Raw genomic sequence first — 15,962 nt, 5'->3', positions numbered from 1 at the left:
CGGAATAAAAGGCGATCACATGGCGCTGACATCTACAGGGTGTACGGCTATGTGTGGAACTGGAAAAGGGCCTGGCAGAGGTGCAGTTATGGCAGGCGCAGATGTGGAGCAGCAAATAGGGCTGCTAGGGGGCAGTGGCATGCTTTATATAGGGCTGGGCCCTTGCCTAGATTGGAGGGCCAAAGGCCCTAGAAGTGTGGGCCAAAGGGCCCTGGTTTTAGAGCCCTTAAAGGGCTGGACCAGCCACAGTCTGGTCGGCCAGTCTGGTCGGCCAGATTAGGGCAGGCTGGTCGGTATTTTTGCCAGCCCTTGGGGCCCTATAAAAGGAGGTCCTTGTGGCCTCATTTATCATCACTTGGAGCAGCAGTTCAGGGAGCAGCAGGAGCAGCAGATCAGCCACTTGTGGGCCTCTATCCAGAAGGAGACAAGAGAGCTGTAGAGCTGCAGACCTAGCTCAGAGTGCTGCCCACCTAGGCTGGTGCAAAGACAGCAAGGTGGAAGGGATCTGGACGGAAAGTCTACAGAAGCTCGAGGTGGAGCACACGGGCTCGAGTCTAGAGATAACTGGCAGATAGGAGAAGGACCTTGTGGTAAGATCAGAGGACCACACCATTGGTGGAACTCTGGATCTATATCTTTTGTATTGTGTCCATAGGTTTGGACGGAAATATATTTTGGTGGTTTCTCTATCTGGCTGGTTCACTATCTATTAATGAGTCTGCACATCTATTTTATGCACATAAGTTAAGAAGTTTGTGATTCCATACCCCACACGCACACTGTGTGAGCTCCTGGGCATGGGGCATTACTATCAGTCTTCCGCTGTGCGTACCCTCTGTTGGGTCTTTTCTAACAATCAATATATGTTAGAAGTATGTAAAGGCGAGCTGAATATCTAGGCAAGAGGCTGCAATCGAAATGTATGTCATGATAAGTGGTGTGAGTAATCTGTGGTGTGGGAGGTACAGTGAGATGGGGTATAGAGATACTAAAGAGGTATGTGTGATCAGCCCCGCGAGGACAGGGTGCGACAGTAAAACTAGTGATACGAGAGGTGAAGGCAGGGGATCCCATGATGTAATCAACAATGCTAGAGCCCCCTCTATGTGGGATGTAGGTAAAACCACCTGAGGAGGGCCATCTATCAAGACCATTATAAATAATAAGATCATGCATCCTGCCTAGATCTAACAGGGCCTGCCCGAAAGATGTGATCGTCTATTAGCTGAAACTCCCATCATACCTGCATCCTCAAGATCAATGTCTGGCAGTAAAATGGAATCGGCTCTGAAGTCAAGAAGTTGTACCTAAAGAATCCCTGTCCTCGCGTTGAAGTCCCCAACTAGGAGGACTTCCTTGCGGATAGAGAGGTCGACAATGTCCTGGTATAGAGCTGTGTATGGTGATGTCTCCGTCTCCTCTCGGACATCCTGAGCAAAGTGTCACATCTCAGGAGAGAAATAGCATACTGCAAGGAACAAATCCCAGCTGTTTGTGTATCAAATCTGGATCCAGAGAAATCTATTGTGTGTATCTCTCCGCTCTACTGAGATGGTCCCCATAAGAGTGGACCTGTAAAGAACTGCTACTCCTCCCGATCCTCATACTCCCCCTGTGTCCCTCGTCTCGTATCTGTAAGCAAACTCCCATGTATAACCGGTGACTATTGGTAGTGGACGCTCTGGACTCTGATGTGTCTCTGTACAAAAGACTATGTCACGACCTTTATAAATTTCGAGAAGTTCCCTGGTTCTCACCATACGGTTCTATTACAGTTCCAAATGGTACAGGACAGGGTCTCGGTATGCTGAGTCTCATAGACCCCGCCTCCCTAGGTGGGAAGAGGAACAGATGCTCGACGGAAGCCTGTAAGGAGTCGTCCAACACAAACTACCGCCCACTTCCCATCCTTGCGGGCCTGATCCCACTGCTATATCAGAGTGTGCCTCTCCTCGACCTATAAGGGGGTGAGATCCTCATCCATGGATATCGATGGCTAGTCTCGTAAGACTGATCTACGCCGTAGAGTTGAGAGTCGTGCATGAGTATCATGGAATCGTATGATAAGGGGTTGCTCTCGATTATGATGTAGGCCATGTGATATGTGTTTTACCCCCATGGTACCTCTTGCAGACATGAGAAACTAGGTCCACACAAAGGCCTAAGATTCATCCTTGTACGTGCAAGGGAAATAACCATTTTGGGGGGATCTATCCTATTTTTGTAAACCTTGACCCTTGGGTACTTTTGCTAGCATGAGATCCTAGCCATAGATTTATCCTTGACCACCATGAGATGGCATGAGAAACTATGTGACTAGATGTATCTTTGACATAGCAAGAGGCAGTTCCCCATTTGTTATGGTCTTGCCCGCACTCTCAGATATTGATCACTCATGTCTCTCATTTGCTGCAGCTTCGGTTTCCCTCTATCAGATTCGGGAAACTCTTCTGGATGTTTGGATGCTCCTCAGCTCAAATGTCTCCATTCCTCCTTTTCTTTCACTGGGCTCGTTTTTGGGTACTATGGACTATTTGGACACAGAGATTGCATTCTAGGATGGGACAACAGTTTCTTCAGAATGTCCCTCAAGCAATCTCTATATGATAGTTATGCTGCAAGGGACCTGGATGCTACTAGCCTTGAAGTGTTTTCTGACTGTTTTTGAGTTCTTCCATTAGGCTCTTTTTTGGAGTCTAATCTCATGTACATTGATCTCATGTTAATAATATAGTTACTGGTTTCACAAAAAAAAAAAAAAAGCATGTGTGCATTATTCACTAGCAGTCATATGGTTGGGTGTGTGTGTGTAGAAGAGGCACACTTAGTGCCATAGGCCATGACACAGGTGATGATGAATGCAAAGGCCCCCACATGGGGTGGTGCCTATGATTGTGGAGTTCCTATGATTTAGGAGTTACCTCCTTTGATGTAGCAGAGGTGCCATTGATTTAGGCCACCCTCTCTCCATTTCTATAAAAGAGGGACTTCCCTCTCACAATGAATAGAACACCCATTTGCATATCTCATGTGTTCTCACTCACCTCCATGATGAAGCTCTCCTCTCTCCCCAAGCTCCAACATATTTGTGGCCACTCCTCTTGGGGTAGTTGAGCATAGGATTGAGAGGACATGGCGGGTGGGGTGACCATAGGTGATTTACAAAGACTATATGGACTAAAGCAAAACCATAACATTCTTTTTAGAGTACTAATCCAGGCAGAGAACCTCAAAATTGACTACATGACCAAGTGATGACCAAAAATCAAAATATTGGACTCTAGAAAGCCCAATCTGCATCTACCACAAAATTTGATTCTTCATTTGTTGATGGAGTTCTCTCTTCAACCAGATTTTCTTTGTTGTTGATGTAGCTCTTTTTCACAAGATATGCTTCATTCTCTTTGGAGTTGTAGTGGGAGTCATTCCTCTCCTCTTCTTGGGCTTGTCTCTTGGCAAGCATATCAAGAGATAGCTTTCTTAAGTGACAGTTCTCCATAGTGTGTACAGTTAAACCACAAAATTTGCAAGGTTCCTTTCTAATGTACTCATATTCTCCAGTCTTTAAAATCACCACGTTATCTGCATAGATTGCCAAGATGTTGTAATCATCTTGATCACTCTCCTTAGTCTTCATGAGAAATGCCTCAAGAATAAAAGCCTCAAATGCATACCATATACCTTCAAAGCAACCAGATTTGAAGAGGGTCCTACCACTTGTTGATAAAACAAGGGCAGTGTCTACTCTTTCACAAAGCAAATCATTCATGGCCAACATGAGCTAGTCATATCACTTTATGCTCATAAAATGAACTTCCTATCACAAAGAACTGATTTCAATGTGAACTGAAAGTAATCAACACAGTCAGCTATCAATCTGAAAAGTTAAACCAGACTGAGAAAAAGCTTAGAATAGTCAAACCCCCAGTTTGTAGTTGACTTGGTCAACCCTTTGACCACCAAACTTGAGAAAATTTAGGATCTGAAATAGTGCCCCAGTGGAGGCTGAAATTCGGGCTGTAGAAAGCAAATCAGAGAGGGGTTTTACAGTAGAAACAAAGCTTATATACCCTTGAGCATCCTCCAGGAAGAAATTGCGCCATAAATCACCACGTCGCCGATTAGAAGAAGAGAGATTCTAACTGTAAAAACGACAAGTGTAGCTCGAATATAGCTCTATATAAGCTCAAACTTGATCAGCATAATCCTTATAATGTCGCCCAGCTTGTGCTTAGAGCATTTGAGCAATGGCTACTCCTACAGGCCGAATTACGCAAAAGTTCGTCGGACAGAGAAGGTGTCGGCATGCGCGACCGGAGCAGTATTTCCTTAATTGCATGGACTTGAAGATTCGCCCTGACCTAAGGAAGCTACAGCTCAGAGGGCTCGGGAAATGATCGCCTACAGAGGGAGAACAAGCACTTGGAAAAATTGGGGAAAGAGGTGGAAGAAAGCATGAAGAAGGAGAGAGATGGGGAAGATGATGACATGGCAGTTTTGGAAACTCTAGATGCTCATGGAGGTCGGAGTGGCTCTGATACCAAATGTTGGAGCTTGGGGAGAGAGGAAAGCTTCATCATGGAGGTGAGTGAGAACACATGAGATATTCAAATGGGTGTTCTATTCATTGTGAGAGGGAAGTCCCTCTTTTATAGAAATGGAGAGAGGGTGGCCTAAATCAATGGCACCTCTCCTACATCAAAGGAGGTAACTCCTAAATCATAGGAACTCCACAATCATAGGCACCACCCCATGTGGGGGGCTTTGCATTACATCATCACCTATGTCATGGCCTATGGCACTAAGTATTCCTCTTCTACACACACGCACAACCATATGACTGCTAGTGGATGCACACATGCACCTAGCAAGCCCTTGATCACACATATCCCAACAAGATACAATCGCATCACTCATCGGTGGAGCCTCGGTGCGTGGAATACCATGGACTCTAATGTTGAGAGCCTTACTGGCTCTCTACTACTGCTCCATGAGAGTGGCCAAAACGGTTGCCTTCGCAGGTTCATGTTTGGCCATGTCTACCCATGTGGATGTCTCCTCGATTACAGATTGCATGCTCGCAATCTGTGCCTCAACCACTGGGGTACTCCCTAGGATTGCATGGATGGCTGCTACCTCCTGTCAAAGTTGGAAGATGTCCTGTCTAAGCCCCTGGATGAGGCCAACCTAATCCTGAATGACTCAAGCCTGCTCCTTGGTGAAGCGGGCTTGCTCCTGTGCAAAGCGAGTCAACTCTATCTCGCGTTCACAAATCCTGTGTACCTCCATGAGCAAAGACTCCCAGGCATCTAGTGATGGGTCAGCTAGTCCTCGCCCAAGCTGAAACTGAAAGGGTTGTGGTACAAAGTTAGGAGAGTGTGGTAAAATGGTGGACTGTGACTGGGCTAGTTGGGTGAGATAAGGGGATGTCTGAGGCATGGGTGGAATGATACTAGGTGGGTGTGGGAGATATGGCTGGCTGAGAGAGAGAGGGGAAACAAAGGTCGAGGAGTAATGTGGGATTGTGTATGACACCTCCGATGTAGGTGACATAGGTAATGAAGCGGATGGGGAGACTATAACTGTAGCGGGAGAAGGAGAGAGGGAGGAGATCGGTGTCGACCCCTCTATGGAGGGAGAAGAGGAGGAAGTCAATTTCGAACCCGCTGTCAGGGGTATGTCTGTGGATGAAGAAGAAGTTGGAGTGGATGTGATTGCAGATGAAGCCATGGCTGAAGCTGACGTAGATCCCATTTTATGAGTTGCTTTGCTATCCACTCCAAGTCCACTCCGGTTGAAGCACTTATTCACATCCTCGTGCTAATTGTGTCTGCTGGTTTTTGTCTTCTTTCTTGATTTTGTCTTTGTTTTTCTCCCCTTTTCCCATTTCGAAAGCTGACTGTTGTTATCCTGTAGCTTTTTCGCTTGTTTTTTTTGTAGGTCTTGGCGTGGGGGCATGACGAGCCCCCCCATTGTCGAAGGAGGGCTGTCATCAAAGGAGAGGGTAAGGCGGGGTGAGGAAGTGGTTAGGCAGGTGAGGTGTGGTTGAGGGAGAGGTGAGTGGGGTGGGGTGTGGATGAGACAAATGGGGTGGCTGGCAGGGGCAGCAGCGAGCGAGTTAGAGAGAGGAACAGTAGGTGAGGGCGGAGGGGCTGAGGGGCGCGCTGGGAGAAGATGTTTGGGCGGAGGGAGGAGCTAGGCGCATAGAGAGGAGCTGCGCGGGCAGGGAGGAGCTGCACGGAGGAGGGAGGGCAGATGGGCGAGGAGGGGGCAGCCGGATGGGAGGAGCAAACGGACGAGGAGGGTAGGCGGGAGCAGGTGGAGCAGGACCTGCAGACGGGCGGGAGCAGGAGCTACGGGCGGAGCGGAGGAGGGCAGACGGGAGGAGCAGACGGGAGAGGGAGGGCCAAGACTTCAGAGATGCACCCAAGTAAGGTTAAGAATCTTTGAAAGTATCATGTTCATTTGGCATGTCTGCGTGCCAGCCAGTTTCAGTCAATGAATATTCAAGTCCACAGCTCCCCTCCAGCACCAGTTCGTCTTCTGCTGAACTGTACCCCTCGCAGATAACTTGTGTTTGCACAAACCTGAGATGTGATGGCAATTCAGGCTCTAATACGCAGCCTCTTAGGCACGATAGCTGCAGGATGGCCCAAGAACGACGGTAAGCGGTGTCCCTGCCTTTGGTGAAGGTGAGGGATTTGACGGCATCCAAAGCGATAGCATTGCCATAAGGCGTGCAAGTGGCAGAGACCTTAGAAATCAGATTCAAGAGAGAGTCAGTTACTCTTCTCCCTGCTACATTGGCATCAGAGCTTCAGTTTAATGAGGTTCAGTTCAGGGACAGCCACTGGTTTATGGTACTGACGAGATCCAGCAAAGACACCACAAGTGGCAGTGGCACATCCAACCCCAGTTGGTGGACGCAGATTCCACGGCCCCTACACCCCTAGTACCCCCAGTCGCAGTGACAGCTTCCGCCATGGTAGCCATGATGCAGTGCAGACACAGCAATTAGAGAGCCTCTTTGCACACATGCTACAGCTCCAGGAGATGTGGAAGGATTGTGAGTCGGCTGCCAAAGAGCGCGATCGCCCGCAGCTTAGGAGGCCAAGGAAGAGCGTGATCAAGAGGCTCAAGAAGCTAATAACACACAGCTCCAGAGGGGAAGGAAGAACGGGATGATCATCTTCTCCTCATTTCTACTTTGCGCATAGGGAGCCTAGGAAAAGGAGATAGTGGCACAGCCCGTCAAATCATCATTCCCCGGGAAGCTCAACTTTTTACGGTATGGTGGTAAGACTGAACCCCTAGTGTTAACTTTGTGGCTGAATCAGTTCGAGAGTTATTTCTCAATTGTGCCTACAAAAGACAACGACATGTATATAGTCGCATCAATGCACCTCACAAGCAAGGCGATCACATGGTGGCACAAGGACCACTCTGATGCAGTCCATGAGAGACCTCAATATGGGTGGCCAAAGTTCATAAAGGATATCAAGATATGATACCGACCACCACACTATTTGGACAGATTGCAGAGTCAATTCTTCGAGATGTCCCAGGGGCTCACCAAGTCAGTAAACCACTATGCCAACAAGTGTCCATCCAATTTGCAACAAGAGGAACAAGAAAAGCTGGGTAAGTTTCTCCATGGTTTGCATTCAGATATCTAGTGGTTTGTATGTAGTTTCATGCCACAAGATTATGAGAGTGCTTATGAGCTTGCCCAAAATTTTGAGCTCATGAACAAGGGGCAGGGACCCAAGGCACCCCTCAGTAAAAGTACCAGCAATCCACCATGACATGTGAATGCATTTTCCTCTTAGTTCTCTCTCTACTTCAGTCCACAGTTAGTAGGAGGGAGCGTGAGTTAGTCTTCTCCCTGCTATACCCTAGTGCTATAGAGTGTACTGTGCAAGCTTTTATACTGGATCTCAGCCAAACTCTCCCTAGCACTCTCCCTAGCAGGGCAGGCCTCGTGGCCAACCAAGTCCTCTTTGCCACGCCCTGGTACATAGCCTCATGCTGGTGTTTTCACAGAGGATGCATTCGACAACTCAGGTGCTTGGTGTGCAGTTTCTTGTGAGGCAGGATCGGATGGCTCAAGAAGCACTAGAGCCAGGGTCGCCTAGCAAAAAGTGATCCTGTGGAAGGAGGACTTAGCATCATTAAGAGCAGAGCCCTCTGGAGCAAGCTAATAGTGCATGGACTCGCTCCAGGCCCAGAGCCCTGGAAGCTCGTGCTTCAGCACAAGGACTTCTCAGGAACATCCCTGCACGGGTGGTTCGTGGGAGCAGTCTCATTGGTACATCTAATGTCCAGTTCAATTTGTCCCCCTCGAATTGGGAATATGAATGCATGAAGCCATCCGATCTCACCAAACTGAAACTATCAAACTAAATGACACTACACCCTGCAACCAACGCTTCACCTTTCTTCTCGTGCAAACGTTGGAGTAGGAAACTTTTTTTTTCCAAAGAACGTTGGAGTAGGAAACTTACTTTTCACGTCCTCTCTTTTCTTGCTTAGGTCGTGCACCATAATTGGTCGCTCCATTCATTGAGTTTTTTTTTTTAGGCGCTCTCCCACGCACACTCTCTCAAGTATTACGTTTTCCTAATGTAATGATTATAACAGCAACTGCATATTCTCTCTACCGCAGGACTGTAAGGACAGCAATTTATTCATAAACTGCAGAGCGAACAACGTCTGTTCCATTGTCATTGCTGTAATCCCCCTACTAAGAATTACGATGCTTTTGTAAATTGGAACGACGACTGTGGTTGTCTTCTCATTGCGAGATCAGTGTATAGGCCTGGAGAGTAGCACTTAGGCAAGGATGTTTTCCTTCTTCGAGAACTAAGGCAAGGATGTGACATGGCTCGACAAATTAGAGACTTGATATGAAGTTAACATACATTCTATGGCTTTCAAAATTCTCAGTTTTAACAATTTTGCAAAGCAGCCGAGAGCAGTACCACAATTCACCAGAAGAGAGAAGCATGGACTCGTGGCAAAACTGCAGCGCACTGGTGGCCCTCGCACCAAAACCGATAACCTTTACGCGACTTCCGGTTCTCCAGTCGGTGATGGAATTTATTACGTTTATTCCAGATACAGCGCCTCCCCAATTTCTATGGTGACCAAAGAGGCCATTGTACATTGCCGACGTTGATGTCCAAGGGACACCCAAGTGCTTTGAGATGGACCGATTCCCCAACCAAGACAAGTGCGAGGGGAATCTACGAAATGGGTCGTGGGTACTGAGGGATATTCGATGCTGAGGAGCCAAGAAGGGCAGCTGCCAAGGGTGAGGGAGTGATGGGTGATGGGTGGAAGGAAAGCAGGAAGAGCTGGTGGGAATGAAAAGGGGAGAAGTGTAGAGCAGGGATTGGAGAGATGACAATCCCAAGCTTGTCATTGGCATTCCGTTAGCCCCTACAAGCAAGGAAGACGCCACTCAGAGAGATTCAAGTAATGGTATACAAACTATATGCATGGCTCTGCTTATCATCTGTAATCTACATCACCAGGGAGGAAGGATGATAGGGGGGAGATCCCAAGGCTTCCGATGGGCAACGCCCCAAGTGATGCTTGCCTTCTATGATCTCACAAACTACAACTGATACGTTATCAACGTTTTCCCTCCCATACTCAACCCAGTCGAAGTGAGTGCCAAATTGCACATGGCCAACTCTCCAAGCCTCACACCCATTCTCAACCATGTCAACGTGGAGTGCCAAATTGGACGGCTCTTCACCACGGCCAAGGTTGACCGACAACCTCGTTTTTCTCCACGGCCAAGGTTGACCGACAACCTGGTTTTTCTCCTAGCCAAGGGATCAAGAGGAGGGCCTCCTCGAGGAGAACAACTACGTGTGAACCTAATTCGAAATCTCAAATCCAACCTAGTTTGCAACCTACCCACTTCGTGTGAACAGGCTCTAAGAGCTGGGACGGGTGGTTTGTAAACCAAACCACCTTGTCCCTACCAAGGTTCACCAGCAACCAGGTTTTTCTCTTGGCCCCCCTACTCAAAGAGGAGGGGCTCGAGCAGCAACTACGTTTTCCTCCAAAACTGCTACATGTGAACCTAATTCAAAATCTCACATCCAACCTGGTTTACAACCTGCCCACTTCGTGTGAACAAGCTCTAAGACCACAAGTGTTTATATACATGTTCCACCATTTCTCCTTACCATTTTAGTCATTTTCTTAGTGCACCTTTATGTTATTTTATCACATATGGATTGAGGGCACGTGTTAGCAGCCTATCCAACCCTGCATGCACTTACACCAGATCCACGCATGCAGCTATAATTTTGTATGAAGGAGTTCTAAGGGATTTTTGTCATAATGTTTTGTGTTGAAAACAATGGTATGAGCAGGTATAGATGCTGGAAACTACGTTGTGAAAAACTTACTTTCAAAAACTCGATGATATTTTCCTACATACAGCAAAGTATGTATCATCTTGACAGAAATCTCACATGCGATTGTATTTTCTTCTTTGAACACTATTATCAAAAGTGAGCTTTCTCATTTCATGAATGGTTAACCACCTAATGAAGCAAAAGCTCAACGACATGACTCATAAGGTCAATCACAAAGGGATCAAAGAAATAAAGGAGCTTAAAAGGTTGACATTCTACGGCAAACTTTGCATGCATAACAAAGGTATCGTAAATGGACGAAACTACAAATTTTATGAAGATTGTAATGTTTCACATACAATGATATACAATAGTAAGAAACCCATAGGATGCAAATGGAAATGATAAATGTAAATCGAGGCTTCTTTTGCAAAGGGTTATGTACAAGATTATGGGACGAGTATGATGGACTAGTTGCAATGATTTCCATCATGAGAGTGGTAGCAAGTTATTAATGGCTAATCTTTTTGCTAATGAAGAGCTCTAGCTTATGGATGATTTCCACTTTTATTGGGCTCTAAATGTAAAGGATAATTGCTCTTGGTCTTGCCAACTGTCAACTACTAGCTATTTAAAGTAGCTACATAATAATCATATGAATTGATTGTAAAAAGGTAAGTAGTTCAATGGAACAATAGGTATTAATTTATGACTAAATCAATCTACACCGATATTTTAGACATCAAGGTTGGAGGCAATGCTCGGTGATGTGCCCATGTGCTTTGTTTACTAGGTGCTACCACATGGGTTGCTAAGGCTCCTCTTAAGTCTTTTTCTTCCAACTAAAGTGCATCATTATCTTTGTATGTCTCCCACATTATTAGTGAATTTGGAGTGGCTAATTTTGTGTGGGCATCCTTAGTCTGAATCCTCCATTAAACATGGATTTCCAGAGGCCATAAAGAACCTCTTCTTCATAAGAAGTCAACTTCTTGTGGATGTCCCTACTCAACGAACACTCGTCCATCATGGCTTTCTTGGATTTTACAATTGGCTCTATTCAAAGAACCAGACATCTACTCTTTCGTGCTTCAAGTTCAATGTGCATGGCTAAGTCCAGCTTGCCACCTTATTGTTGTACTTAAGCGCCTAGAAACTCTTTGCTTGGTAGGGTGAATCTTGGTAGCAGGGGTCTAATATTTGACTCCTCTAAGCTTCGCACCATCTGAAAAGTCACATAGGGCTTAAAGTTGTATGCAAGTCTAACATTTGCCATACAACACCTCCTGGTAGAGAAAATTAACTACAGCTCTCAAAGTGATGTCCATGCTTGGGTATTATAAGCCACAAAGTTCACAACAAATGAAGTTGGCATGTATTCTTATGTTTGAAAATTCTTGGATATACAAAACTAGTTAACATTGCCTGTAGAGAACATTGTTATTTAGAGAGAGGTCATGATGTTTATTTATCCATGTGTATCTTGCTCTCAATCGATAATACTACAAGTTTGATGATGCAATAGATTCGCTAATCCCTTGTGGCACTTGAGTTATCTATTTCAATTGTTGAGTGATAATGAAAAATAGTCATTGTTGGCCATCCTCTTAGAAAAGAGTTGGCTCTCTTTTTTCCAAGGTAGTCTCTATCATGGCCCACAGCATCAAATTGCCTTAGCTATGCCCCTACTTGTCCATTTTATCTCTACCACAATCTTAGTAAATGTCTCAATTGGTTCCTTTGGGATGCTAGGCAACTAACAAGCCTTATAGGTGGTCATTGAACTTAAAGACTCGCTTGCGTGTAGAGATGACCCACTTAGCTAGTGATATTACTTAATCAACTCTAATTGGCATTCTAGCACATTGGGTCGAGGAGCCCATTCATCTAGGACCATCTAAATCATGACACCTTTGCTCTTTACTATGATGCTTATTAGAAAGTTTTCAATGCTTCTCCAGTAAATCTTGTATTTTTGTAAAAGCTTGTGACTTCTTCCCATTTTTCTTTGAGATTGTTCAAGCTAGTTTGCATCATATCTCTCTCTACAATGCCTTTTTATAAGTTTGGGTGGCGCTAAGTAAATGCTTGGTAGTTGCTATCTCCTCTTTGAGATACTTGATTTATTAGTTCTATTGCTTGCAACCATTATGATGGGAACTTCATTTTCATCATGTCAATCTACAAATGGGGTGCTATTGGAGCTATTCTCCTACTATTGTGGGTTGCACCTTCAACGTTTGCTTCTTTTGCTCGATTGCCATGTCTAAAATATTAATAGGAGATTTACCTTGGTGAGGAGTGTCACAATGTCTTTGGTTGTCATCTAGGGCTTATTTGGACAACAAGGAACTATTAGTGAGGCTCAATGAATCTAAATCAAGGTCTTTCTTTGAATGCTCCTCCATTGTAGGTTGGGACTAATTATTGGATCAAACTTACAATGTAGCTTCAATCACAATCTTCCTCATCATGCAAGGTGTGCTTGTTCAAGGTGCTTCCCAATCAAATGATTCACCAATGAGTCGTTGCTATAACATATAGAATTGGTCTTCATTTGAAGTGTTTTTGTGCAAGTGCACACCCTTCAATTGTTCTTGGTAAGCATAATGGAGGATGCCAGTGCAATTAATCTTTCCCTCTTCGCATGCAATGTTTCTATGGCAAATGATTGCAATACATTGGAATAGCTTTTCTTTAACCCAAAATACTCAAAAAAAAAGCATAAATAAGCTTTCATACCTAATTTAGCATGTGACCAATGGGGAATCCTTAAGATAAAATTGCCTAACTTGATGGAAGAGTCGGTCATAGCCTTTGCTTGCTATTGGTACCCCCTTAATCTTTATAACTAGACTTCAAACACTTTCTTGATGAGATGTATTTGTTATAGTTACTTTAATTCCTTTCATGAAAATGTGTAGTAGGGACATATGAATTTTCCTTTTTATTGAAAATATTATATTAGAGATCTAAATGCGATCTAAATGTGTCTAATTCTAGATGCATTTATAGAATCTTTCTTTAGGTGGTCCACTTAACTGGTGGAGAGGCCTACACGAATTACTAACCACAACAAAGAAGATTTCATCCCTTGAATTTTGCTCCATATTGGTCCATAGTTGAGACCAAGGCTCATGCAACACCAATTACTCCAACAACTCTCTCTCTTGCGAGGGGTCTAGGGGGTAGCTAGCTATAGATGTCTACCAATGTGGGTGGTATATGAAAATAAGGAATTCACACAATTCTCTTGGATTTCATTGCTTAGATGGGCCAAAACCACTTTCTTGGGTCTGACTATAGCTGTCTCAAGGGGTGGCACTCTTAGAGCTAAACCACATACTCCTCCTTGCCCAATTGAGGGCCAATAGTTTCCCTAGTTGTCCCACTACTCTTACTATCCTCTACCATTGTAATTTGTAGGGGCCTCAATCAAATCATTGAGAACTATAGAGGACTCAAAATGGAGGGTTTTTGTAATCCCCTTCCAATCCTCTACCAAAGAAAATAGGTGAAGGACTATCAAGGAGTCACTCCAACTATAGTGGTAAGCTATAAAACAAGCCCTGTGAGGGTGTACTCTTCCTTGTCCAATTGAGGGCCAATAGTTTCCCTAGTTGGCCCACCACTCTTACTATCCTCTACCGTTGTAATTTATAGGGAGTCCAAATCCCAGTCCTCAATCAAGTCATTGAGAACTATAGAGGACTCCAAATGGAGGGGGGTTGTAATCCCCTTCCAATCTCCACCACTGAGCTCTCAATCAGGTCCATGAATCTCTTAATCACACCTAATAGAACCTTCTACCACCTAGCCTGGTCACACTAACCACCATGTGGTGACACACAATCTTGCACTAACCTTGTACCCCTTGGTACAACCCCATTATATCAATTTGTCCCAACATACCCCCCCACAAATTGATGACCTCACTTTGGAAGTATTACATGGGAAGCTTCATGGCTTGTTCCCACCTTGTAACAACACTCATGACCCCAACTTGTGATTCACTCTAGTTGTGGCTCTTGGTTTACAACCAAGAGAATGGACAATGACTATGCATGGGAAATTCCCATAGGTTTGAAAAGGAAATAACTCACATATAAGACTAACAATCACTTAAGGTGGACATCCTAGGGCACAGAACCCTTATTGACCACACACAAAAATTATAATATTTTGGAGATGTGAGGAATATTCCCCCCTTGATAGCAATCCTTTTTTGGCATCATTTCCATGCTATCATTGTGTTTGGTCCACAAATGTAGGATGATATATTCAATAGGGTGCATATTCTTAATCACCATGTTGAAAGATTCCAAGTTGATGTCCAAATGCCAATGCTTTGAAGAGGCTCATGAATCATATGTGGTTTATCCTTCATCTTGGCATTGCAAAACTTTTCATTGTGCTTAGTGTAGTCTTCCATAGAGGTGACTAAGTAGGAATAACCTCTAAAGGATGGATTTCTCAAGGGACCATAAATATCACCATGCACTATGAGGTTACTTTGAATATTTGAGAAAGACATGATTGAGAGTAGGTCTTACCACTTGGTATAGTAATCAATGGCAGTATCTATACTCCTTACAAGTAGTACTTCTTATCACAAAAAATCCCTTAGATGATGACTATTTCTTTGCATACATACAATTTGAAAATATGCCAAACTGAAATATCAGTCAAGCATTGAACTTTCCAAGACTTATGTCTAAATAAAAATGATCAAACACAGTTAATACACTAAAAAATTTCAGTCAAAGTAAAAAGTCTCGAATTTTAGTTGACTTGGTCAACCCTCAAAACCACCAAAATTTCAAAAACTAAATCTAGCAACAAGTAGAGATTGGAGGTTGAAATTTGCACAATCATAAGTAGCTTTCAAAGGGATTTTGCAGCAAAAAGAGAACACATATACCAGAGGACATGCACCCCAGAGGATAGGTGCAAATTTGCATCAGGTCGTCGACTGGAGTTGCTTGAATTTTGACTAGCTTTTTTTGTTAATTTCTCTCTACCTAGTGGACCAAATGAGCTCAAATTTCAACAACAAACTCCTAATAGGGTCGCCTCACTCTAGCTACAAGCAATTAAGGAAATTTGATGCACTAAAAGAGATTTTGTAGACAGTTCGTTGGGCTATAATCATGTCGACACCAGAGAGGGAGAACAACAAGTTTAAGGCAAAATCATGACAAAAGAGGGAAGAAAGGAGAGAAATGGGGAAGAAGATGATGATGTGGCTAGAAATGGCTCAAGGAGGGCGTGGTGGCTCTGATACCACATGTTGGGGAAGCAAGGGAGACATGGTGTTGACATAATGATGGAAAATGAAGCATGTTTATTCATAGAGAGAGTGCCATCAAATAGACACTGGTTACATCCAAAAGTGACATCATATGTGATCTCAAGAGAGGATCTCTAGATCCACAATTATATCCTTTGATCTCTCAATCAGGTCCATGAATCTCTCAATCACACCTAATAGAGCCTTCTACCACTTAACCTGGTCACACTAACCACCATGTGGTGGCACACAAACTCACATTAACCTTGTACCCCTTGGTGCAACCCCATTACATC

General features: G+C 44.4%; 1 protein-coding gene across 3 annotated transcripts in view; it reads right to left on the bottom strand.

Annotated features, from left to right (window-relative positions):
• LOC147881325 (protein ACCUMULATION AND REPLICATION OF CHLOROPLASTS 3, chloroplastic-like) overlaps positions 1 to 9,666 on the bottom strand; it is a 177,545-nt gene extending 167,879 nt beyond the window's left edge. For all 3 annotated transcript variants that reach the window (XM_087370128.1, XM_087370129.1, XM_087370130.1), the window contains exon 1: positions 8,982 to 9,666. In XM_087370128.1, coding sequence (XP_087226254.1) covers positions 8,982 to 9,430 — 449 coding nt within the window. In that variant the 5' untranslated portion in view covers positions 9,431 to 9,666. The remainder of the gene's footprint in view (positions 1 to 8,981) is intronic.
• Positions 9,667 to 15,962: the final 6,296 nt, after the last annotated feature.

Source organism: Dipteris shenzhenensis, chromosome 31, assembly GCF_047967505.1.
Source record: "Dipteris shenzhenensis isolate YYH24624 ecotype China chromosome 31, Dip_SZ_1.0, whole genome shotgun sequence".
Taxonomy (NCBI): domain Eukaryota; kingdom Viridiplantae; phylum Streptophyta; class Polypodiopsida; order Gleicheniales; family Dipteridaceae; genus Dipteris; species Dipteris shenzhenensis.
Note: the sequence above shows the minus strand (reverse complement) of the source record. Positions and strands in the feature narration are given on the sequence as shown.